Raw genomic sequence first — 25,478 nt, 5'->3', positions numbered from 1 at the left:
GGATCTTTCATAAACAGTTTTTAAGGCTTTAGTGACAAAATAATTCTTTAGGGCTTCTAAGTATAGGCATCATTATACACATTACACATACTGGTGTATTTGGAATTTCACTTGCGTGATTCTGAAAAGCTAAACCTTTTTATTATTGTGATATAAAAAAGATATTATCATAAAGCCTACTTTAAACTGTATCGGATCATTTGAATGCTTATAAATGAATCTTTAGTAATTCGGGAATTAGGAGACTTTCTGTTTGGATTGCCAGTAGCTTTGACTCTAGATGCCCAGTAGAACCAGTACCAGCTGTTTCCAAAAACATTACTTACTTACTCTGACGTTTTTGCTTCTTTTTTATTAAGGGAAATAAACAAGAGCGAAGCGCAGAAGGACAGGCGCTCAGCGAGGCAAGGAAACACTTAAAGGAAGAGACTCAGCTCAGGCTGGTAAGATATTGCTTAGCAAGTATCCATGGCTAGCTCTTCGCTAAACAGTGTCATGTAGTAGCATTAATATTGGCTTCACCTTTGTGTTTATTATTTCAATTTTGTGTCTTTGTGAAAGCCAGCTTGTGTAATAAGATACAGAGAGAATAAAAGTATAATTTCAATCAGTCATTGACTAGTAGGTTTTAGAGGTGGAACTATCTCTCTTTCAAATGTGCCTATATATATATATATAGTTTTATAGAACAGTCAGGCATTACAGATGATTGTGTTTACAACACAATGCCTTTTTTCCCCCAGGACATAGAGAAAGAACTGGAAGTACAGATCGGGATCAGACAAGAAATGGAACTGGCCATGAAGATGTTGGATAAGGATGTTTGCGAGAAGCAAGATGCACTAGCCGCACTCAGGCAGCAATTAGATGATCTCCGAGCATTAAAGAATGAACTGACATTAAAAATGCAGGTCAGGAGCTAGCTCTTACAGATTGTGTGGACATTGCTCCTGTGTGTGCACACGGTGGCTGAATAGAGCTTTGGAAATGCAGATGTATAGAAGATTGATCATTAACGGGCTAAATTCCCAAGCCACCTTTCATAACCATTTCACTTTGTAATGGCTGCTTCTTTAATAAGGTCCATCAGTGGGGCCAGCAGCATCTGTTCATTGAGGAGCAATGAAAGTTAGGCAACGCGGTACCATCTGTACAAACTGACCCTGTGAGATTGAAAATCAAAGTAGATAATTAACTTCTTCTTTATGAGGTCCATGATTTCCAACTTGTCTCCATCAGTTTCTAGAAAGAAAAAAGTACAGTATTATTGACATTCTACAAGCCTACAAGAAGAGCTTGGCCGACCATGTATAATGTATAATGAAATCAGTGAAATCAAATTACTGTATGAGTAAATTACTTTCTCATGCTCCTTGCAGAGCTCAGATGTAGCAGTGAAACAGAAGAGTGAGTTAAACAGCCGCTTGGAGGAAAAGACCAATCAAATGGCTGCTACTATAAAACACCTGGAGCAGAGGTAATGTGATTTGATGTTTGGATTTACTGGGGTGGCTGTTAAGGTGACAGTAAACCTTGGAAATAGCTTTGCCTTTTTCAAAAGAAGCCAAAGTTGCTTGATTTGTTTTCCCAAGCCCATAAAATTCAGAGAAGGCAGGTTGTTATTTCAGAAGTTATCATTTGTTTTGATAGGTTGACTGTCGCTGCCTCATTCACTGATCCTACATTGAGTGGTGCGAATTTTATGTAGATCAGTAGAGGAGATCTTCTCTAGATCCCCTCCACCATTTCTGATCCAAAACAGGTGGTCCTCAATCTATCAAAGAGGCAAACGTTACTTAAAAAGTTTAGTTGCCCTTTAAAAATAATATTAATTAACACACAGAGTAACCACTAGTTTTTATTTTGCTTCATCATGTAGTAGTGAGACATCCTTTGCTGTGTATTCTGTTATGCTTAATGGGCCAAACATAATATTCCCTTATACGCAGAAGATTGTAGGGAGTAAGCCTTGTAAAGTTTTGTTCTAGGAGTTGTGTTATCTGCTGACTGACCTTTCTCTCTTGATGTTTTCTGTCTGTTTTATTAATCATTTACCCTTGTCTTTCATCTGATGTTATATCCTTTTTTATTTATTTATTCCAACGTTTTTTGTAAACCCAAAAAAAAAAAAAACAACTAGTGATAAAGACTTGGTGAAGCAGGCAAAAACCCTAAACAATGTAGCTGGTAAAATTCTACACAAGCACCACTAGGCTTGGCGCAATGACCCCCGCCAACACTAACAGAGCAACTTGGTAGCGGGAAAGCGGGATAGCCCCGCTTTATTAAAAGCTACGTTAATCGATGTTAAATGTTGCCTAGCGTTCATTTGGAAATTGCTGCATTTTGAAGCCATGGCTCCTTTGTTTTGTTATCTTCTTCCCCTGGCCCCTTCTCTCTAGATTGAATCTTTGTTAGAAAGCCCCCAAAACTATTTGCCAAAAATAAACTTTTTAAAACCGGATTTGTGTTTTTGTGTTTGTGCGCAAGAACTAGTGGGATCACGTGTAATCTCTGAGCAGGGCTCTCGTGTGTCTCGTATGGTATTTTTCTGTCTGGAAACATTTCTGAAAATCCTGACTTTTTATCAACTAACATGAATTCAGCTGCAGTTGAGCATTTTCTATCTCTTGCAGATCAGACCTCATGACGTTCAGTATTGGGTCAATAGCCCATTGGGTCGTTGCTAGGTTCCTTAAAAGGTCTGGCACCGGAGCCCATGGCACTATCAAACAACATGGTACTGATGATATCCGCGCACACATAAGGGTGTCATAATCAGTAATTAGGCAATTAAACAACCCATACAAGTCAACTAACTGTAAGCCTGTTAAATATTCCTGCTTGCATTCAAATTATAATTGGCTGAACCCAGCACATTTAGTTTTTAATCTACACACATGAATACAGCCTGTATTTTACGGTGAATTGCAAAAAACTAAACATACGTGCATATTTGCACTACTTTCTGTTCCAAATAAGCAATACTTAGACTATATGTTTTGCTTCGGTCAAAAGCAAGCACATTTATATTTTATTTTTTTTTAATGTAAAAAAAAATAATCTACTTATCTTGAACCGATGCCAGAACTGTGATCGTTATTACTTTACTGAGAACATGGTAGATTAGTGAAAAATCCGAGCAGATGTGGCTAAAGGCTGACACAGTAAGGGAATTTAAACATGCATGGGGGTAAACATATGGCGATCCTGAATCTAAGACAGACCAAGGACTTTAGAAAAATGCGCAGATTCGATGGGAGGAAAGGTTCTTATCTGCTGACAGTTGTGACTTCCTCTGACTAGAGATACACAAAGAGCAGGTTATTCTGTGTATTCAGTGTGGTCGTACTAGAGACAGTAAAATGTAGATACTAACGTGATCTTGTTGAAGTTAAAATGGAATGGAATTTAAAAAATTTTGCTTTTTGGAATACCAAGCCAGATCTGTAACCTGTACAGCAATAAGTACATCAGACAGGAAAAAAGTTACCTGATTTTGCCTGCTTAACCAACAATTTCAAAGACAAAAGCAAAATGTATACCTAGAATAAGGGTTTATTTTCGTTCTTTTGATATTATTTGAATCTGCTCATATATCCTATCCATTCTAATCCCCCCTACTTTTCCTCTGAGTTGACTCCTTTGTTTATTTTGGTTGTTGGTTGAAGTCCCTTTACCCTGTCCTTTCCCACCACCACCACCACCACCATGTTTTATGTTTTTTTTTTAATCACACACCCGCGTGGCTCAAATCCAGATTGCGAGTGGCGGAGAGAGAACGTCAGTCAGCTGAGGAAGCCAACCGGCTCTTCAAGCAAGAGTTTGGAGACAAGATCGAGAGTCTACAGCTAGAAGTGGACCAGCTCAGGAAGCACCGGTGAAGATCTCATTACTTGGTGCATTTTTAGATCACAAGCATAATTGTTGCCACCTTGGTGTCTGGTGCTAACCAATTGCTAGGTGTTTTTCAAGTGGTGATATGATTTTTCAATGGACTCATGTAATAATGATCCAGAGATTCATAATTCTTCTGATGTAACACATTGAAAACCAATCACACTTGAGCCCATGGTATGACCACCTGCAAAGAATATGTCAGAATCAGTAGTGGGTTTTTTAAGTTAGCTTTTTATTATTTTAGAGTGGTGTAACAAACTCTAGTAGCAGCGGTTCCTGAAAAGTTTACTGTTGGTATTTTATATTTTTGTCCTTCTTGCTATTACAAATTTAAGGTTTCTTGTAAAGTTGCATTTTTGGAATTCAAACATCATTCTTATCACCATTAAAATAATTTAGGTTTATTCATTAAAGAATAGAGAGTTGCTGTTTCATCTCCCAAATTCACTTTACCAACCCCAGTTTGCTTCTGTAAACCCCAGCACCATACAGTAACACACTCAGTGTCTCACATTCACTACCATACAATTACATATACACACTGTCCAACACAATGCACCCACACTCACTCAAACGCCATCCACTTAACACACATACTTACACTCTCTCTTCCTCTTACCTAGTGCGGAGCCCTGTCTTCACTCCGCATGCTAGATGCTGTGCAATTTTACAGTCGACTTTATCACAAAGTAAATGAGATCTTACAGGAACACAGAGCCCATTATATTAATCATCTGCTATAATTGCAGATCAGCGCCCAGAGGGTAACTGGGTTATATGCCTGGCGCTTGGAGTTAATTTTGGGCCTACAGACATGTTTCTCTGTGACACTGCAGTAGGAAAACATGTAATTCACCTTTCTTACTCCCACTGTGTATCAATCAATGCAGACTACAGACATGTTTCCCAGTATCCAGTCCTGGGGCACATGCTGGTTTCCATTTAACTCCTTCCATTCTATGGCTTTGGATAGACTACCCTCTCTAGCATTCTCTTCTCTGGTTTGTATGGCATTTGGATGTTAGGTTAAGCTTAACAATGGCCTCAATATTACTACCATAGAAGCAATAACAAAGACTTTCTATGCTGCTCACATATATATTATAAATGTACATATATGTATACCAGAAATTGTATACAATTTAAATGTTAACAGCACTGAAGTGCTCACAGAGTCTCTCAAACCTTAATCAATGAACAAATGTACTTTAATAACTGTTACACAGTTGTGGTTCCCTTGTGTACCACCTGTAGTCAGTCAGCAGCTTTTCACATAATTGTTCCAGATCCTGGGGGAAGATAATGCACAACATTTCACATGTCCAAAACGGGACAACTTTGTTGTTATCTGAAGAGCCACCTTGCGTTGCTGAGCTGCAGAGCAATGTGAGGAGGTCACAAGGGAGCTATGGTGGGGGTCTGTGCTGCATTGGTGCAGAACACCATTTATTTTACAGTTCTCTGGGCTAGTTAGGGGAGACTAGTGGATTTCGCCAGCCAGCCCATAATTCTGTAAGAGTGGATAGTGGAGTGTCTATGAGGACCATTATACAAGAAAAGGGACACTTGGGAGGTATGCAGATTGTTCGGTATGCCAAATGAGGAACAATTTCATGAAGCTTTTTATACTTGCCGGCTATTAAGAGGCACTGGTGCAAAGGCCGTTTGGTCCTTGGCTAATAGGCAATGTTCCAGGCCGGATAGAGTCCCCACCTGGGCAGCGACACTGTGAGCAGGCTGCAGACACAAGGTAGTTTTTTTTCCAAACATGTATTGCAGCTAGGGTTACACACCTGCTCCCATGACTCTCAGCCATGTTAAGCATCATGGGAAAGGGAGCACAACTGGAGTCCACAGGGTTACTTTTTATATCCAGCTGCTCTGGAATGCACATCTTGTGATTCTCAACCATCCATTTTTGGGCCAAAAGTGCCAAATGTTTCCACAACTGCTGAAAAACTACCAAGTGTCCTATTGTGGTTCCAACCCTATATGTCCCTTTTTTTTTTCACTCTAACTACTCAACATTACACAACACAACATTCTTTAGACTCAAACTCCCATGATGTTAAGCCAGCAATAGTAGGAATAGTAGCTGCTAACAAGCTTTTCGGGGGCTACAATAAGTCTTCAGTGCAAAAATGAACTTTTGTTGACTGCATCTACAATAATACTCAGCAGCCATATTGCTGGCTGAACTTCATGGGAATTGTAGTCATACACTCGGGTTGTGATGACCTAGACTACACACTAACTGTAGCTCCCATGGTATACAGTTGGCCATTACTGACTGAGCACCATAGGAATGGTAGATTGGAGTAGTTGTGGCTAATCTTTACCACCCATCTATTGTAAAGTAAAGTCTGTTGGCTACTACTACCGCGGTCATATCATTTTTCCTATTAATGGGTAACCAACATTTGCCTCCCACCAGGAAACCCCTCTCCAGAGCCAACAAAGGTAGGCAATAGGGAGGAGATGAAGAAGGTATTGGAGACGGAGAGGGGAAAGGTGGCGGGGGGTATAATGAAGAGCCAATCTGAGTGAGCACCTGCTACAGGAAGAGCTTAGCTAACCCTGTATGATGTATGGTTAACTCACCTTTCCAATTAAATTACACATTACACATGGCCATCTTAGTTCTTAGCAATTGCCCTGCCAACTCTCCCTTTAGTGAATAAACCCCTGTGGACTGAAACATTGTAAGACTGCAACATAAATGTCATGGTGAGCGGGATGTAACTGCAGTGCGGAAACTTTCCATTGGAAGTGGCATTTTCTGGCATTTCTAGACTATGGGTGAAAGTTTCCACCTACCTCTAATCATGTTCATAGTCCAAAAATGAAATCGGACTCGTGGTTGCACAGAGACAGTCAAGCCCTGGCAAAACGGCTTTTAAAAAATATAGTTCTACGTAATGATAAGAAAATAATAATGAAAAAAAAATGTCTTATCATTATGTAGAATTTCAGCAGTAATGTTTTAATGTCAGGTGATCTTTATGAAGTCTGAGTTCCTATTTATTTTTTTTTTATTCTAGATCAAAGTATGAGATGGAATTGAAGAAAGAAAGAAGCAGACGGTCTTCTGGTCAGAATAAAGTATCCCTCAACACTAAGAATACTGTTTTTGGAAGCCAGCAATCTCCTGTAAAGAGCCCTGTGAAAATGGTAATTAAGGGATTATTGTACGCTATATCCAGCATATGAGGTGTAGGTTAGCGAGTGTATGTGTGTGCAAATGTATTTTTGTGATTGTGATGCGCTAAGCGGTCACATGACCTGAATGTTTCGCTCGTATCTACCGTGGAAATGTGATGTATCGGTGTGTAAGTATGCTTGTGAGTGTATATCATGTATTTAAGTATGTATGGGCATAACATCTGGACTATTTTGGGGTGTACATGAGTGTCTGTGTATCATACAACTCTTAGTATGTACAAGCATGTTGGTTTGTGTGTGTGTTTTTGAGTGGATTAAATTGTTAACTGAAAACAAAAACAGGAGCTACAACTATACATTGGGACCAGCACTCAATGCCCGGCCTGGTTGGAGAGGCCTCTTTTAACAAACTTGCTCCAGACCCCTTTCTGCGCTTGACAGACCCCTGTAGCTATGAGAACAATGGTTGGTCAGAGTGAGCTGTGATACGCGCTGGGATTAGCACAGCCTTCATAGCCACGCTTAGCAAGAAACGTCCTCCAATGTCCTCCAATAACGCAAATGTCACAATTGCTAAAGGTTATCCTCATTAATTGTATTTCAATAACAAAGAATTTGTTGTTATATTGTATAGTTTCATTATTTCAGGATGTACAGCGTGAAGAAGTAGCGACGGTTGAGGAAGCTGTGGATAGGGTGTCTGAAAAAAGTGATCAGCAACCAAGCAAGTATGTTAAATATATTTTTTAATGAAACAGATTGAGTACATTTAAAGGTTTTTTTTTTATATAAATTAGTATTGCTGCGCATGTATGTGATTATTCGTTAAGTCAACTATCCAAGTATTTTTTTCTAAGTGATTAGAAGGAAAGGAATGGACCATATAGGTTTGTTGGCCAGCGCAGAATAACATGTTTCAAATTTGAGAAGGAAACATATTAATACATAAAAGAAAGAGCGTTAGAAAGAAGAGTATTTTTGGAAATAAGAAGTGATTCAGATATGGGAGAGGAACCATTGGGATGAGTTCCATAAAGATGAAAGTGGACTAGGGAAGTTCTGTAAGTGACAGATGTGGTATAAGCTGCACTAAATGTGTCCCTCAACAAACCAGGGAGAACCATCGTTTATTGCTCGATAAAATGAGCTGTAGTGATATTTGGTATTCATTGATATTTTTGACTAAATAACACTGTTTATGTCTGTGACCATCTTTACGTTTCATGACGCCACTATGTTATATTTTACTTTTACAGTTTGTCAGCTGGGTCAGTGAATTCTGGAAAAGAGGTCGGTAACTTTTATTATTTTATTTTAACTTTGCTGAGTGGCTATTAAAATTCATCAGTTTGACAGCATTCATATTTGCCACAAGAACCTGGAATAACCCGTCTCTGACTGGTTTACCATCTATTCCAGGGGCGTCCAAGTTTTGTCTGCAGTGGGCCACTTCATCAGAATTGTATATGTGCGCGGGCCGCACTCATTTTTCACTGTGAGAAAATATGGCCTTTAATAAAATATGCTGATTAAAATAAAGTAAATAACACAAAACCTTTATTTTTCCTCTCACTGATTTCTGGGCCTAGAAAGTTTTGTGACTACAAATTCAGGATTCAGGATAATTACAAATTAAATAGTTCTATTTATTCTAGGGATCCACCAAAATGAAAATTCTGGACCAAAACATTCACGGTTCACTTAGCCAAAACCGAAAATGACCCCCCACCTTTAAAAATAATAATAAAAACTCAAATTTTTAATAAAAGTAGGTAACACACCACAATTGGACAAAAAAAAATTGCAATATGACTTGGCATGATAGGAGTGTGATTGGTAACAGCAATCACACTCCTATCATAATAGGAGTGTGATTGCTAACAGCAATCACACTCCTATCATACCCAGGCAACCAGTAAATTCTGGTACCTAGGCATGATGGGACTGTGATTGCTGTTAGCAATCACACTCCTATCATGCCAAGTCAGCCAGTACATCCAGGTACAGGGTGGCTGTAAGTGATGTGCAGACCCCATACTGCTGGCAGCATCAATAAACAAGGGGGACAGCTAGCTAGGTTTCAGCATGTACTGGCTGACTTGGCATGATAAGAGTGTGATTGCTAACAGCAATCACAGTCCCATCATGCCTAGGTTCCAGCACTTACACATCCAACCAGTAAATGCTGGAACCTAGGCATGATGGGACTGTGATTGCGGTTAGCAATCACACTCCTATCATGCCAAGTCAGCCAGTACATGCTGGTACAGGGTGGCTATAAGTGATGTGCAGACCCCATACTGCTGGCAGCATCAATACACAAGAGGGCAGCTAGCCAGGTTTCATCATGTACTGGCTGACTTGGCATGGTAGGAGTGTGATTGCTAACAGCAATCATAGTCCCATCATGCCTAGGTTCCAGCACTTACACATCCATGCTATCACACACACTCATTCATTCATATACTCATTCATTCATAGATTCATTCCCTCAATCATACTGATTCAAACTCCCTCCCCCACCCCCTTACCTGCACTGCAGCTCCTCGATGCCGCTCACAGACTTCAGCAAGGGGCGCGGCCTCCCTCTGCGTTCTCTGGTACTGCACAGAGGAAGCAGGATGTGATGTGATGTCATGTGAACTCTGCTGGGTTCTGCTTCCTCTGTGCAGTACAGAAGACCCTCCCACAGGTAAGTAGCAGGGCTTTTGTTGTAGCAGGGCTCGAGGTGCGGCCCGCGTAAGATCGGTTGCCCTGGCTGCCTATCTTACGCGGGCCGCACCTCGAGCTCTCATGTTGGACGCCCCTGATCTATTCCCATGAAAGCGAAGAAATTTAGAGAATTAAGAGTGAAACGTCGTATTTACCTTGGGGTCTGCCAGACTGTATTTACCGGTGCTTTCATGCTTTAGTTACTATGCAGTGTTCCCAATAACTAATATAGAAAATATTTAGTAAGAATCAAGTAACTCTATTTTTTTTTTTACAATTTACTTAGGATCAAGATTCAGAACGGCGGAATCAAGAGATGTGCCAGTTGTGTAAAGAGGAAGCCAGTATCACACTTTCAAAGGTAGTTCTGCAAAAAATGAATGGTATAGTAGTGAAATTATGCAGAATGTTGTCAGATGATTGGTTAAAGAAAAAATCATATTAAAAGTGCAAATTGGTCAAAAGTACATTTATAATCCAAAGTGTGTCTCCTGCCACTGCAGTCAATAAAAATGAAGATTGGGGCCCAAAGATAAATTGCGCCCCCATGCGACCAGATAAAGGCTACTCCCTAAATGCGTAGGGTATACGTAGAAGTAGGTGGAGATACAATTCCCAGTCTCTTATATGTACTTTTGTCTTGATGGGAGCAGCCATTTTGATTTTCTAGTGTCATCAATAATGCTTTTGTTAATAGTTTTAAATATACCAGCTATTAATATCAATTACACAAAAACTTCAACTACCTTATTAAATAGTTGTTATATGTTGCCGTCTAACCTAAATCGTATTTTGGTAACATATGTAATGTGGCTGTAGATGCTTAACCTTTTTCATGTAGCAAACTCCCATAGACAGAGGGATGCATTAATTATTTAACCCCTTCAGGAAAATATTCTAATTCCGTGCTCATGTTTCGCTTCAAAGCGATCACGTGCCGGGAATTGAGAGGGAGTGGCTGCTACGGATCGCTGGGGACACCCAGCGGTCAGTAGCAGCCGCCCCTCACGATCCCAGCGTTCATAGCGACGCTGGATCGCGCATCATCGATGACGTACCTGGTACGTCCCATTCTGGCGGTGACCTGTGACCAGGAAGTACCAGGTACGTCCCAGTCTTGAAGGGGATAAATCTTTTCTTACCATGTGTAACTAATTTCCCCAGAGAAGGTTGATACACTATATGATCAAAAGTATGTGGGCACCTGACCATCACACCTGTTTGAGCTTGTAGGACATCCCATTCCAAAACCATAGGCATTAATATAGAGTTGGCCCTGGTCTTGCGGTTAAGACTGCCTTCCTACGATATTTTGGAGTGTGTATTTGGGAAATTATGCCCATGTATACCAAAAAGTGCATATGCGTGATGAGGCACTGATGTTGGCTGTAGGCATGGCTTTCAATTGGCGTTCTAATTTATCCCAAAGGAGTTTGATGGAGTTAAGGTAAGAACTCTGTGTGGGCCGGTCAAGTTCTCCCACACCAAACTCATCCAACCATGTCTTTATTGACCTTGCTTTGTTCACCGGGGCACAATCATGGTGGAACAGGAAAGGGCCTTCTCCTAACTGGTGTTACAAAGTTGGAAGCATACAATTATCTAAAATGTCTTTGCATACTGTAGAATTAACACTACCCTTCACTAGAAGTAAATGACCTAGCCCTTACCCTGAAAAACCAAGCTTCTCCCCCAAAATTTACTGTAGGCACTATGCATGCCAAACCCAGCTTCATCCTTCAGACTTCCAGTGACTCATCCCTCCAGAGAACATGTTTCCACTGCTCCAGATTCCAGTGGCAGTGTGCTTTACACCACTCAGCCGACACTTGGCACTGTGCATAGTGAACTTTGGCGCGTGTGTGTGGCTGCTCAGTAATAAAGCTCCTGACACACAGTGCTTGCGCTGATGTTGCTTCCATAGGTATTTTGGAACTGTGGTAGTGAGTGATGCTACAGAGGACAGGCAATTTTTAGTTGCAATGAGCTTCATCACTTGGTGGCCCTGTGTGTGTGCATAGTCTACTGCTTTTTGGCTAAGCTGTTCTTACTCATGGATGCTTCCACTTCACAATAATAGCACTTACAGTGGTCTGGGGCAGATCTAGCAGGGCAGAACTTTCACAAACTGATTTGTGGCAAAAGTTGTATCCTATGGTAACTCCACGTCACTGAGCTCTTGAGTATGGCCTATTCTCCTGCAAATGTTTATCTGTGTAGATGACATGCCTGTGTACTTGATTTTATATACCTGGTAGCAATAGGTGTATCTAAACTGAATAATTAAAAGGGATGTCCACATACTTTTAGATATATACTGTATCTACCTGGGTATGAAATAATACCTATGTTAATTTAGTCCCATGGCGGGAAAAATTGTAATGAATACCTTATTTAAAAAACACATAGCCATGATGTTTTTGTTGTGTATTTTTTTAATGAAATCCCCTTTGTTTTTCTCACAGAATGAATGTAAGAATTGCGGAGGTTTGTTTTGTTCCGCGTGTTCAGCCCATGAACTTCCTTTGCCTTCATCTATCAATCCTGAGAGAGTCTGTAACCCGTGCCATGAGAGGCTGATAGCCCAGTACTCCAACAGCCCTTCGTAAGGAACCTTATCTGAAGATGGACGTTGGCACAATACTTGCTGTGTATTTTACACGTGTTCCAGGATCCAAGTGTGATACATCCAGCAACACTAACTGAAGAGGTCAACTATGAGAAAGTTCCCTGGAAAAATGAAAGAGGGCGTTTGTATTTATAGGTATAAAAATAGTTATATCTGTAATGTATAAGTGAGATGTTAAAGACCTAGGTCCCCTTGATATAAAAAATGCCCTCACTTGAAATACCCCTAGCAGCTTCCATTTGCTTTGGGGTTACTTTAATGCAAAAAGGAAGCACCTTCACGGCTTAAATGCCAATGAGAAGATCAGAGCTTCAAAACCAGAGCCTGGTAAAAGCAGCGTTCTGTTCAGGAGAGACATCTACATGTTCAATAAAGTGGAAGTTGATGAGCGCTGACAGCCCTAGAAGGGTGAGCTTGGGAGTGAGTTGGAAGATGAAGCAGGGAAGTAACTTAGATGAATCTCTGCCTAATCATTACAACCAAGTAATGAATTAAAAACACCAACTCTAGGCAAGCTGTAATAAACATATTTAATAAGTGGTGTAGGTGACATGTCTGCTTTTATGTAGCATTTTTGGATTTCAGGTTGAGGATGTCTGCGTTTTTCTCAGGTGTATGTAAATATGCTCAAGGCTGCTATGACGAAATCATATTTCCCTTATAAGGACTTTCGATTGCTGCTACACTTCGTAGTTATCTTGCTGTTAAAGGGAATCTCAAATTTAATTAATTTGCTCATTTTGCAAGATATTTTGTTTAAATGTACATTGTAAAAATATATCAAATATAGAAAAAAAAAATAAGTATTGAAACTTGTTTTGCAAGCGATACAATACAAACAGAAAAAAAAACATTTAGTTCTGCTGCTGTGAAAATACCGTGCGATATATGTAAATCCTTCTACTTGTTAGCAGTAAAGAAGCTTTTCTCCCTGGTGTTTCTACTGTATATAATGTATATGTATATGTTTTGTTCTTTTTGCTCTAAGAGAACTATGTTACAAGACAATGATCCCTTTTCAAGTAACTAACAATGATTCATTTAGGGATATGAACCAGTTTTCACATTTTCCATCCGAGGGAGTGCATTTGCCTGGAAAACTCACCTGTCCATCTATACCTGTATAGTGCAAACATTTATATAGATTAGATTAAAAGATAAGTGTTACAGAGGGTTGCATGTTATCCTCGGTGCTCTCCGACCTATCACATGAAGCAGCGTGTTACATGACAGATGATTGTGGGTGTACACAGCCATGTTTTTTCATCAGCCCACAACGTAATCATAATACTATAAAAGGTTTTAACTATACATATACTACAGAAATGGCTAAAACAATCTGGATTTATATCCTGGTTATATTCTGATAACGTTCTTGTCATATAAAGCACCTTTTTTTGAATGAAAGGTGCACTTAAAAACGTGTGTATGTTGCCAAACACTTGTGATGTATTTGGTTCAAAAGAAAAACAAAAGACAGTAGACATCTTGGGTTTCTGATGGACCTTATAGAATTCCAACTTTTAAAATGTATATTTTTCCCAAAGCTTTTTGCATGCACACAAGCTTGTTCATGGCACACATATAAGTCCACATGTATTTCTATATAATTAAAAAGAATAAAATCCACTTGCCTCTTGGTTCAGCATCTGCCCCTCGAAATATATAAAATGGAATATATATATATATTTATATATATATTCCATGAATGATATACGATGCAGATAGCATGAGTGAGGATTGTGGGGCAGCTCAGAATCTATATCTGCTGATGCGCTCGTTGGTGTATTATACTTAATCAGCATCAAAAGGTTTACATATTCTACACTGGAATATAAAACACTTTAAGCTCCTAGTTATACTGTAAAACCTAACTACAATTTTAGAGGATTTTTACTTCTCTTTCTTCTTGGAAAGCAAGACATGACATATTTCATTAAGCATTTTTTTTTGTCTTCAAATAAAAATTGGCTTTGGCGGTGTTATGTTGCATATATTAGAATATGCCCTGGAGCTCTATTAATGTATCCTATTGTGTAAAGAAAATGGTTTATTTTGTTAAATAATGTTTTTGTTAGAATTTATAGATGTACATATTTCTAAGAAATCTGTAAAACATTTGTGGCAGGTTTGTTTTTTTTGTTTAACCCATGTTTTAGCTAATATGGGGATAACTAGTAATTTACTTTCCATGTTTATTAAAAATTTTTATATATATATATATATATATAAATAAATATATATAAATATATATATATATATATATATATATAGAGAGAGAGAGAGAGAGAGCATACCTTTTCTCTTAATTTACATTTTCAACAGACTTTGTGTTAAGTTATCTGTAAGTAGAATTTCTGTTATTAAGGCAGGCTGGACTGTTCTCTCCTAACGCATATCTGGTATAGTCGTCTACTACCGTTTAATGAATAAATACGATTCGCTTTGGGTCATTCAGTATTGTTAATTGGCGGCAGTAGTACTGCCTGGGGCTATGTCCTGATAAAGGAAAGGTTTGCCATCATTCTAGCATGATTGTGCCGTGTAATTATCAGAAAGGGAAACCTTGACAAATTCTTAATGGGTATTTAACACTACAGGGGGAAGTCCCGCTGAAAATAAAATGTTTAAGCATTAAAGACTTCTATACAGTACAGTATAACAGTGTAGTGTGGTTAATTTCATACTCTGCTGGATTTTTGGTTACCTACTACCATACCGAGCTGAGCTAATGAAATCACTTACCTCCTATACTATATTTTTTAAAGTGATTCTTGTGCAAAAAAACACTATGGTGTGAGTTCTTCTATAAGTTATATGCATCTGTGTCTTGCTGCATTTGCCAGTCCATATTCCAGAACAAGTGCTGCTAAAGTCAGTGCGAACAAGTGATAGAAGTCGCTAAGCTTAACCATCTCAAGCTTTAATAAAATCTCTCACTCACTGCGATTAGGCGAATACTTAAATGTGGATCTTTTAGGCAGTGCAAGGATTTGATATTTCACAATATATCTTATTGTACATCTGTCTTCAGAAGGCATACACACCCCTAAAGGCTTACATTTGAACATGGATATGTTGCGAAATTCACTAAGTTTTGGAAAGTTGGAGATTCTAAAGGCCTGGTTTCGTTTTTTTTTCCTATGGACAATGTTTATCATCTTGTACACTTCACTCCATCAAACAAAACTGAGGTTCTCACTATGTAAGATGTCAATGCGTATTCCAGCCTACCATAAAAGCACTCAAGACAAAGGCCAGTGATAAGTGTAATGTTTATTTTACCTTTGCCCCTAAACGAAACAAAAAAAAAAACTATAATCACAAATCAGTTTAACAAATCAAGGATTCGAGGCAAATCGAATGAACCAGGAAAAATCCCACCACAATTTTAATAGGTAAGATATAGAACACATTCTGGAAGACTGACAACGAACTGTCCTCTACAATAACAAAACCGTATCTAAATATTTTTTTTAGGGTCCAGAATTTTTTTAAATCCCACCTTCTACTTTATCTTAAATTCCTTTTTTTTCTTCTTTATATAAAGGGTTCATCTGCACGTGGATTTATTGATTAGCATTTTGCAAGTCACATTCTGTGTTAACTTAGGCACTTTAATGAAAATAAATAAGTTCCTTTTTGTCCCCCCTCAATAATTTGACATGGAAACCACAACGGTGGAAGAACTTGCTACCCAATTATCTGTATTAGTTATAATAATAGTGTATAAATAGGTGGGTATTAATTAACAGGACTGTTTAAAATCAAATCAAAAACTTTGTTGAATGGCTGCTTAAGAGGGTATCGCACAGTCTTATGTCCAGGGAAGGTGGAGAAGATCCTTGCTTTGTCCTAAAAAAAAAAAATATATTAGTAATCAGCGCAGAGTATTAATAAAATAATGAAAACGAAACAAGGATCTGCTGTGATTCCACATTTGTCCATTAAGCATGTGTTCTGCGCACCTCCTTTCTCTACATGCTTACTTTTATTCTTTTCTTAACCCTATCATCTTAATTTCCTCTTCCCTGGCCCCAATCATCCAATAGCTCATAGACAGTATGATGCCACCTACTGAGGTTTATTCAGTAAGTAAGGGAGATTAAAGAATACACAAAATGTACCAGTCAATGTTATCCAATTTTTTAACATAGACAACATTATATCTTATAAAATGGCAGGGACCGGGTCACTACCCATCTAAACAAAATATACTGCTTGCATTCTGTATTGTGTATTGCTTGCTCAAAATGTACCATCTATATTTTTGTTTGTGTAAGCTGTGGGCCAAAAAAAAAGTATTTGGTGTCCACTAAAGTGGTCCTTCTCAACAGCTGAACCTGATTTCACTAAGCTGTATCAAGAACAAATGCCATTGTTGCTATTACCGTTTCAATACAGATGTGCACAACAGAGGTTTCAGCTTGGACTTCATTTACTGTCTGGAGATGAATTCAGAAAAAGTTCTAAATATCCATGTTCTGCAGAAAAGAAAAAAAATAATTGTCACGAAATGTATCTTGATAATGCACGCAGTCACCTAGTAGCCCTCACCTCCGTTAAGAAAGGCACTGGCGTTGAATGAAAAGCGGACCCAGTCTGTTAACATGGGATAAACTTACGGGTATGGCATCTGTTTTTTGCCATGGCAGCTACAGCATCCTCGTGAGTTAAAAATCTCACAACCGCTTCCCCGGTAGCACCGCCGGCATCTGCGCTGTACTCAATGTTGATCTTCAAAGGCATCACTGGGTGGAAAAACTAGAAACACAGTAGCCTGTTAACTAATGGCACGGAAGTTATCCTTCCTCGCCAATAACCTGTGAGGAAGAACATTCCCGCTCATACATTAAAAAAAAAGGGGGGATTGCTATCGTTAACAGTTTGCACCAGATTTACACTACCCTACAACAACCGGGAATAAACGCAATGTTTCTGAATATGGAGACAAAGCTAAAGACCAATTGTGGTTCGAATTCTTACAGGAGTATAGGTGGGACTAACAAGCAGATCAGTCATATAGCTGTTTTCCATGATTTCGTCCTGCTAGATGTTTTCTGGAAACTTACATTTGCAATATCTTGCCCAGAAGCGTGAAAGGGGAGACCCCGAATATGGATATCGTGGACCGGAGACATAATGGGGAAGTCATTAACGTCAAGTGATTTTGGAGACATGTCCTTGACGTAATCTGGGAAAGTTAAATAGAATAATGATGCAGATTGGTGAACACGGGCGAACTCGAACTGATTGCGTGTTAACAAAGAAAGGCCAGCTCACCATTTATGTGATCGTTCTCAGGTGCCACGTCATGTAGTATATCTTTACTAGCGTTATTTACACCATTGTCTGGGTCATACAGATCCTTTATGGTGGGAGCAAACGTTACGCCTTTCCTTCTTCTAAACGGAAACCGTGCTGTCTGAATTTCACTTCTTCGGCTTGGAAAGATCTCAATGTACCTGTAAACGGTGCAGAAAAAAGGGATACATGTAAAATCTTTGGCGGCATAAAAGGTTAGAGACACGTACTATCTACAAAGGGAAGGTTATACCAGATTATTAGAAGATGTGACTTGTGACTATTAACCAAGCAGCATCTCCCACTCATTCCCCACTCCGCAAAATTAACCGCTGCAACCATTTTTCTTTGTTTGGACAGTCTTAGGTTATGATTAGTTTTACTTACAAACATAGTTACATTTACACATCCCCTAACATAAGCTTAATGCCACTTTACTCCTAAAGCTTTCTGTGCAACAGATCTGCGGCTCTCGGTCCAGTACCTGCTTCCTATTTCTTGCTTATGTTTAAGAAGCGCCTGGTCCGCCTGCTCCTGCGTGAGAAACTGGACAAAGGCTTCGCCGGATTTCCTTCCTCGCTGATCCAAGACAAACGTTATGCCCTCGTCTGCGACATCCAGCCCTGAAAGAACACATGGCTAAGGAATGTCGACCGCAAGTGCTTTATTTCACCTTGAAAGTTTTACTTCAATCCCAAAACGCTGTGTGATACAAGCTAATTGTAATTGATGCATTAATCTACAAAAAAGATTTTGGGATTGTGATGCTGGTTACTTACAAAATCCTTAGGAACCCCACAGCCCTTGAGTAGAAAATGTCAACATGAATTATAACATACAGAAAGATGTTGAAAGGCACCTGCAAAGAAGTTATGGATGTCCTGCTCAGTGCAGCTGTACGGGAGGCCACGTAGTCGCACGACTCCATCGGTCGCAGGAGGTCCTACAGAAGACTGCGCTGTCTGGGGTAAAGGAGATGGCCTTGTGGGGGACAGAGCAGAGTGCATCCTGTTCATCAGAGACTCTGCCTCCTTCTGATGCATCTCAAATACTGCAGCCAACAAAAGCAGGTAAAGAAAGGCTCACAAACCATCCTTACAAGCAAGAGAAACATCTTCAAGGGAAGACAAAATAATTGGGACATCGAGTACTGGCTCTACAGGCATGCAAATAAGAACGGAACATAACGCAAAAATACTTTTAAAAGGAAATTTGATGACAAAGAATGGGGACCCAACATTCCATTTCACACTGAAAAATGCATTTCTTGTTTTTATTTCCATTTATTGGCCAAGCTGCTGCCCAGTTAGGCACATCCGACACCAGGCATGCCACTCTGCCCCCCAGACTTCCCAATGCATCCCCAGACTTGCCTCCCCCCATGCTCAAGACTCCCCGGTATCTAGTGGGGGCAGCCGTTGGACGTCAGCACGTAGACAACCTCTGTTGCTGCCTGGCACTTCCACCGGGCTTCTATGACAGAGCACCAGAAGGTCATGTCAAACTGAAGCTCCATCATAGAAGCCCCCGCGATCCAGCCTGCTGCTGAATAACTTTTATTATGTTTTCTTATTATTTTTGTACTCGTTTTTTTTTCTCTTTACTGAGGCTACTGGTTGGTCTCCAACCTGGATAACTTACCATATTTTCATTTTCCCCATTTTACTGAGGCTCACTACTCATGAATGGATCCTAATAATGGAAGTCTCACTTGATCGGGACTGGGAAAGTTACTTCCTTCTTAACGTTCCATGCCAGCATGGTAGGTTTTTGGGCCTTTGAGCGCTTTTCTTTTCATGACGACATGGAAAGCCATGAAGGTTTTAACGGATTAAACAATGGACAGAAATAGTGGTCTTTGAAGTGGGGCATATCCTACTTCCTCCCTTATATTAATGCAGGTATAAAATGTTTACCACAACCCTTCTCATTTTAATAGGGTGTGCCCTCTATACCTTTAATCTCTGCATGTTCGGAGCTAGAGTCTACTGGTTGTGTGATTCCGACCGTAGAATTTATGATTTAACCCCATATACTGGAACCAAGATAACATTTTTTTTTAAAATGGTGAATATTAATGTGAGAAGCCAAGCGCTGGAAATAAGTTCTTACAACCTTTAATTGCTTCTAGCATCCTTCACCTTCATTGCTCTCTCTGGTCAACAATCCTCTATGAACCACTCCTCAATATGAATCAATACTAGTCACATAAATCCCAATTCATCCTCCTGATTTGCAATACCTAAGAGCAAGCAGCCTTTCTATGTAGAGGGACTTGAAAAGGTTTTGATCTTCCATTATTTCATAAAGTACATGTGAAAACCCCAATGCAGACAGTACTTAGACTGCTTTAATAAAGCAGATGCCAATCCTTTTTTTCTCCTTTCAAAGGAGGTTTGGCTCATGTTGCTAATAACTAACAAAAAGAATGCAAATTCAGCGAGAACAGCATAAAATTGCTAAGGTTACCAAGGCAATGAGTGTTACTATAGAGAGGGAGAACAAGGAAGCAAGTTTGTCTAATCAAGAAAAACAAATACACACATTTTGATAATACCTTTTATTGGGCCAACACAGAAAATGATCTGTAGTCACATAAGATCTTTAAGTTGAACAAGAAGAGACCTCGGAGGTACCGAAAGATTCTGTAACTACTGACTTTTAATCATTTTCTATGTTGGCCCAATTAAGACAGAAAAGGCTTATTTAATTATACTGCGCTGTAAAGTGATACACACCATTAACTCTCCTGCATCTAAAACTCTTTACCATTTCTGGATTTTATATTCATAAAAAATACTTCACCGTACACTCAGTAAAAGACCACTTTATAATTTGTACTTCTTGATGTTGCATTAAACATTAAATTAAAAAAGACAACTTATGCTCCCCGACTCTTAAAGGAGTTAATGTCTAGAGCATAAACGGAGAAAAAAAAATGGAGATCTGACATCCATTCCATCCAAGTAAATATATTCGGGAGCACCGCAGGTTTGCCAAGTCTAGCCTTACTGGAGACGTGGATTGGGAAAAGATGGCCATGGGTCTCTTACCTTCTACATAACGCTGGCCCATGTATTTCTTGTGCTGCTCCACAGCTTTCTGCACGTCCTCCGCAGATTCAAATTCAATCACTGCATCGCCTCTGGGTTTTCCATCTCTGTTAAAAATGAAGTGCACCCCGTCTGCTCCATTACGTACATTGCAATCTGCCGAGGGGGAAATTACCATTACTTCTGGTATACAATAAACTCAAAGTGTACGTAAGAACATTCAGGGAGAAATTCGGAATACAACGCAAGAAGAATTATTAAGCACTAATGATACAGGATTTTTAAATATGTTCCCAGACAAGACAATTTGCGCTTGTCACAATTACATTCAAATTAGTGTATAAGGAGCACACCATTGTGAATGCATTCATGGTGCATCTCACTAAATCATCTCCAAGTGCCTTAATGATGCAGATCTGCTAAACAAAAGCTTATTTGACCCTGGCAGTGGGAACAGTTTATTTACTTTATACATTATAAAGGGCCTAACCCGGGGGTAGGCAATCTTCAGCTCTCCTGATGTTGTGGGCTACATCTCCCATAACGCTCGTACAGTCATACTGCTGGCAAAGCATCAAGGGAAATGTAGTTCACAACATCTGGAGAGCCGAAGGTTGCCTACCCCTGGCCTAACCCAATAAGCCTCACCTGCAAGCAGAAGTTGGCTTGTCCTTCAAATGTTCTTATCTCTGAGTTAACTACATTTTGCAGGGCCTGTCCCCCTTTAATTAATAGGCCCTAAAACCTCTATTCTGACATCACATGGAGAGTAACATGTTTTTTCACAGATTAGACAGATTATGCCGAGCTCAACACAATCTAGTTGAGAATATAGATACTGGAGAGATTTCTCCTTTCTGATGATATTTTCTAAATGTCCAGTTACTATCAAACAGTGAGAAGGCATTTCATATACACATCTATCAAAGACAGGGCCAGACTGGGGAAGAAACGGAGCCCTGGCACCTTAAGGCCAACATGACGGACTGGGAGCCATCAGCTAAGTATGCGCAGTTGCTTGTAACCAGCATATGGCCATACATTAAAGCAGTGGGTCTGCCTCGCGAGTGACAGCAAAGATCCCCACCGGCCATTTGCCCAAACTATACCTGTTTTACAGATAAAAATTTAAGAAGCTAAAACACAACATCCATCTTTGAACAGTTAAGACTCCATTTCATTCCAAACAGGATAATGTACTTAATTGTAGTGTCTCACAGAGTAAGCGCATACTCAACTTTTGACAGTCATCGTACTTTATATAAATTTCTGACAAAATGATTATGGAAACATACCACCAAAAAAGTTCAGCACGTCTTCCGCAGTGCAAGACCAGGGCAGCCCTCGAACCCGCACTATGAACATCTTGGATGTCTTTTTTGCTATAGGGTTTGGATCATACTCCGGTACAGGAAGGTAGGGGTCGTCGGGATACGAGCTGTACACACCCTAAAGTAGACGGAAAAACAATGAATGCAGCTGCCCAGCACATTGCTCATCAAACAATAAAAAGACCCAATATGTTCTGAAAAATCCAAGGCAGCAAATTGTACGTACAAAGAAAAGTTTTGAAGAAGAAGAAGAAAGACAAGTCAGGCTTTTGAACGCTCTCATAAGAGAGCATCTAATTTGTCAGCATGTACCACACCAATGCCTTAAGGACACGTGCTCAACAACCGTCCAGAAGACATCATTTATAGTCGGTAATGCTTCAAATATTCATGATATCGGGCACAGCACTATGTAGCCTTCTAAAAAGTACAAAACACTCACTGCCACGTTACTGAAGATGAGCAAGAATAAGGTCTACATCACTTTGCTATCGACTAAGAGCCAAGACTGTCAAGTTTCTCCAGCAAGAAGGGCTGAGCGGACCCTGTATAATACACAGTTGAATGAGTGAGGAGACGTCTCACCGGATTGACTATGCATTATAGAGGGTAAAGCAAGCGCCTTCTGTAGCAGAAGCTCACCGAGGTTGGACCTTCAGAACGCATAATGAAGTCAAGGAGCTGAAATAACGCCCTTATAGACACCAATGTGTAGTCTGTAAAACGGTGTATTTAGGGCTGTTTTAACAACTGCCAACATATATGGATCTCAACCATGCTCTAGAAATATTTAACAGCTAGAATTGCTTAAATAATTTGTTTTCTGACTCATCTGTTCTCGCAGATCATCATAGACATCGGTATACTGAAGCCCCGATGACGCTATAACGTACCTAGCAAACTCATAAAGAAAGCAGTGGGTTTTTAAATTCACAAATAAATTATCTTACGACTTTCTGACAGTTCTTACTGCTCCAAAACCCAATCGCTTTTGTGGCCAAAAGCTACCATCCAATACATGGCATCACAGAAGGTGAGTTACGTTACGCACTAATGGTCCTCACAGCAAATACTTAGGGTCTGTTTAAAATACCATCTGTCGGGACTAAGAAGACCATCGCAGAACCGGAAATTATTAATTTGCTAATCTACAGCAGCTAGGACCCACACGAACATGTAGGCGCACCGAAAATAGCATGGGCATAGTGGCCATATCATATTGTATACAGGGCTTATGGTGGTACAGTGCTGAGGTTTCCAAAGTTAACCCTAATAATAAATTATATATACATACACACACATATACATATATATATATATATACATATACATATATATATACATACACACAAATCATCAGAATGTGATAGATAGATAGATAGATAGATAGATAGATAGATAGATAGATAGATAGATAGATAGATAGATAGGAGTTGTGAATGAGATATAGAGATAAGGGTGATGCTGATAATACAGATGAATGATTTGGGACAGAAACACACATTAACCATAAGATATGAAATAAATGCAGACTTCTTACAGGGCCATCGGTGCTGCGGATTTCCCTGCCCCACAAGGTGCCACCACACCAGGCCATGCACGCTGTTAATGCCCCGTTACCTGGCCGCTGCAGTACGCCCTCTCCAGCCTGCTCCTCTCCAGCCCGGGGCCCCACTCTTTCGCTGCCCGCCCCCCGCAGCTCTCCGGCCCTATCCTTCCCCTCCACAAGAGTGCGGCTCCCCGGCCCTGGCCCCGCAGCAGCAGCTGGGATATTGAGGCGCTCAGCAGCCTGTAGCTTCCGGCCATGCAGAGCAGGTACAGAAGCACTGCTCCCGGGGCAGTCAGGAGACAAGCAGGGAAAAGATGAGCTTCAACGACCACCAGCCCGGAACAGAACGTAGGACTACAACACCCAGCAACGCTAGCATCCCGAGAAACCCAATGACAAGCCGGCAAACACCGACAGGACTTCAACTCCCAGAAGCGCTCGCGGCACCCCGGCCAATGGGAGCCTCAAGTCGAACTGGTGCGAGGACTACAATCACCGGCATGAGGCAAGGCACGTACAGCCAACCAGAGTGCACGCGATTTTGCGGAAACTACAAGTCCCTGCAAGCAGCGCGCCGTGCAGTATGCCCCCTAGTCAGGGTCAGCTGGACAGGTAGGTCGCGCTGACATTGGACAGGTCGAGTTAACGGGCTGAGCCGCTGCCATCTTGTACTTTTCAGCCTACGTGAATCAGTATAGAGTTTGCTTACACTATCATGTAAACACTATTCTCATTACATTACATTAAAAAGAGACATGATCTAATCTACCACAGCATTATTATTATTTATTGATTTATATAGTGCTATCATATGGCAGTAACCATGCAAAACAGCTTGAATGTCCCTTGAGTCCACAGCACAGTCCGATTCAAAAGTAATAAAAGTCGTTTAGAAAGAGAGTGGTTTTTAAGCGACTTTTATTACTTTTGAATCGGACAGTGCCGGTTACTGCCATTTGCGCTTAACCAAATTGTAAGTGCAATTCGATTTCCTGTAACTCCATGGTCAGAGATATTATCACCGTTGCGGTCTGTTCTGTGATTCCCTTGCGGGACACGGCCAGGACTGCGCACTGACGTCGGTGGGCGGTCCTGCTGATGTCGGTGGGCGGTCCCTCTGATGTCAGGGGCGGAGGATTCGGGTCTTGACCCGGAGAAGCAGCGCTCACACGACAATCTCCGGGTCAAACCCGGAGAGTTCCCAGGTATGGTCGTTGCGCCCCAACTTTTGGACATATTCAAAATATAGTATTAGTATGGTACTATTTCTTGGGGTTTCTCGCATGCATTTTTTGCTCCCTAAATCATGTAGCATAGACTGGTTGCTGTACGATATCACAAACACAAAAACACAGTAGTGACCAAAGAGTTGTTTGTCTTCATAGTAACAACATGGCGATGCCGTGACGTGATTCAGCAAAGCACAGCCATGTCTGTTAGCGCACACTGCAGTGACTATTTGGACTTTCCTGATAATACCGTACTTGCAATGTGGCAATTTTTTTTGGGGGGGGCTCATATATTTAGTAACAAATAAGTAAGTAAATAAAGAAATATCCTGTAGTCTGTGTGTCTTTTTTTTTTACATTTACACAATAGCTAAGTCCTTGCGTACTTCATAACTTTAACCACTGCAAAGTGCATTTGTATGTAATTTTTCTTTGTATTTCAAGGTCAAGTTATGTGTTCAGCAAACTACTCGAAACACTAAGAGGTATTTTGTCAACAAACTGAGCATCCAACATATCAACCGCGTGCCAAGAGGGGAGTCTTAGGCACACCAAGCCAGCTGTCAGTGACTTGTATATTGTAGGAAAAAAAAGGCTAATCTGTTTTGG

General features: G+C 40.2%; 2 protein-coding genes across 5 annotated transcripts in view; one reads left to right on the top strand and one right to left on the bottom strand.

The window, feature by feature from the left end:
- The window catches only part of RUFY3 (RUN and FYVE domain containing 3), a 46,874-nt gene extending 34,356 nt beyond the window's left edge, over window positions 1–12,518 (top strand). For 2 of the 4 annotated variants that reach the window (XM_053461648.1, XM_053461649.1), the window contains exons 10-18: window positions 360–443; window positions 744–911; window positions 1,380–1,477; window positions 3,761–3,880; window positions 6,942–7,071; window positions 7,711–7,790; window positions 8,319–8,352; window positions 10,061–10,135; window positions 12,240–12,518. In XM_053461648.1, the coding sequence (XP_053317623.1) occupies window positions 360–443; window positions 744–911; window positions 1,380–1,477; window positions 3,761–3,880; window positions 6,942–7,071; window positions 7,711–7,790; window positions 8,319–8,352; window positions 10,061–10,135; window positions 12,240–12,383 (933 nt within the window). In that variant the 3' untranslated portion in view covers window positions 12,384–12,518. Of the gene's footprint in view, window positions 1–359; window positions 444–743; window positions 912–1,379; window positions 1,478–2,140; window positions 2,465–3,760; window positions 3,881–6,941; window positions 7,072–7,710; window positions 7,791–8,318; window positions 8,353–10,060; window positions 10,136–12,239 lie in introns of those variants that run through there. The other 2 variants (XM_053461650.1, XM_053461651.1) reach the window with 1 other exon arrangement.
- A 3,141-nt stretch (window positions 12,519–15,659) lies between these two features.
- GRSF1 (G-rich RNA sequence binding factor 1) lies at window positions 15,660–23,990 on the bottom strand. The gene is made up of 10 exons (XM_053461647.1): window positions 23,712–23,990; window positions 22,056–22,209; window positions 20,761–20,916; window positions 18,567–18,758; window positions 18,192–18,330; window positions 17,687–17,868; window positions 17,476–17,597; window positions 17,029–17,167; window positions 16,795–16,887; window positions 15,660–16,258 (listed from the first exon to the last, which is right to left on the bottom strand). Exons 1-9 carry the CDS (start codon window positions 23,895–23,897, stop codon window positions 16,838–16,840), a joined length of 1,320 nt encoding a protein of 439 aa, XP_053317622.1. The 5' UTR covers window positions 23,898–23,990; the 3' UTR covers window positions 15,660–16,258; window positions 16,795–16,837.
- Between the last annotated feature and the right edge of the window lie 1,488 nt (window positions 23,991–25,478).

This window comes from Spea bombifrons, chromosome 1 (genome assembly GCF_027358695.1).
Source record: "Spea bombifrons isolate aSpeBom1 chromosome 1, aSpeBom1.2.pri, whole genome shotgun sequence".
Lineage (NCBI taxonomy): Eukaryota > Metazoa > Chordata > Amphibia > Anura > Pelobatidae > Spea > Spea bombifrons.
The sequence above is the reverse complement of the archived record's forward strand: the minus strand, read 5'-3'. Positions and strand labels throughout refer to the sequence as shown.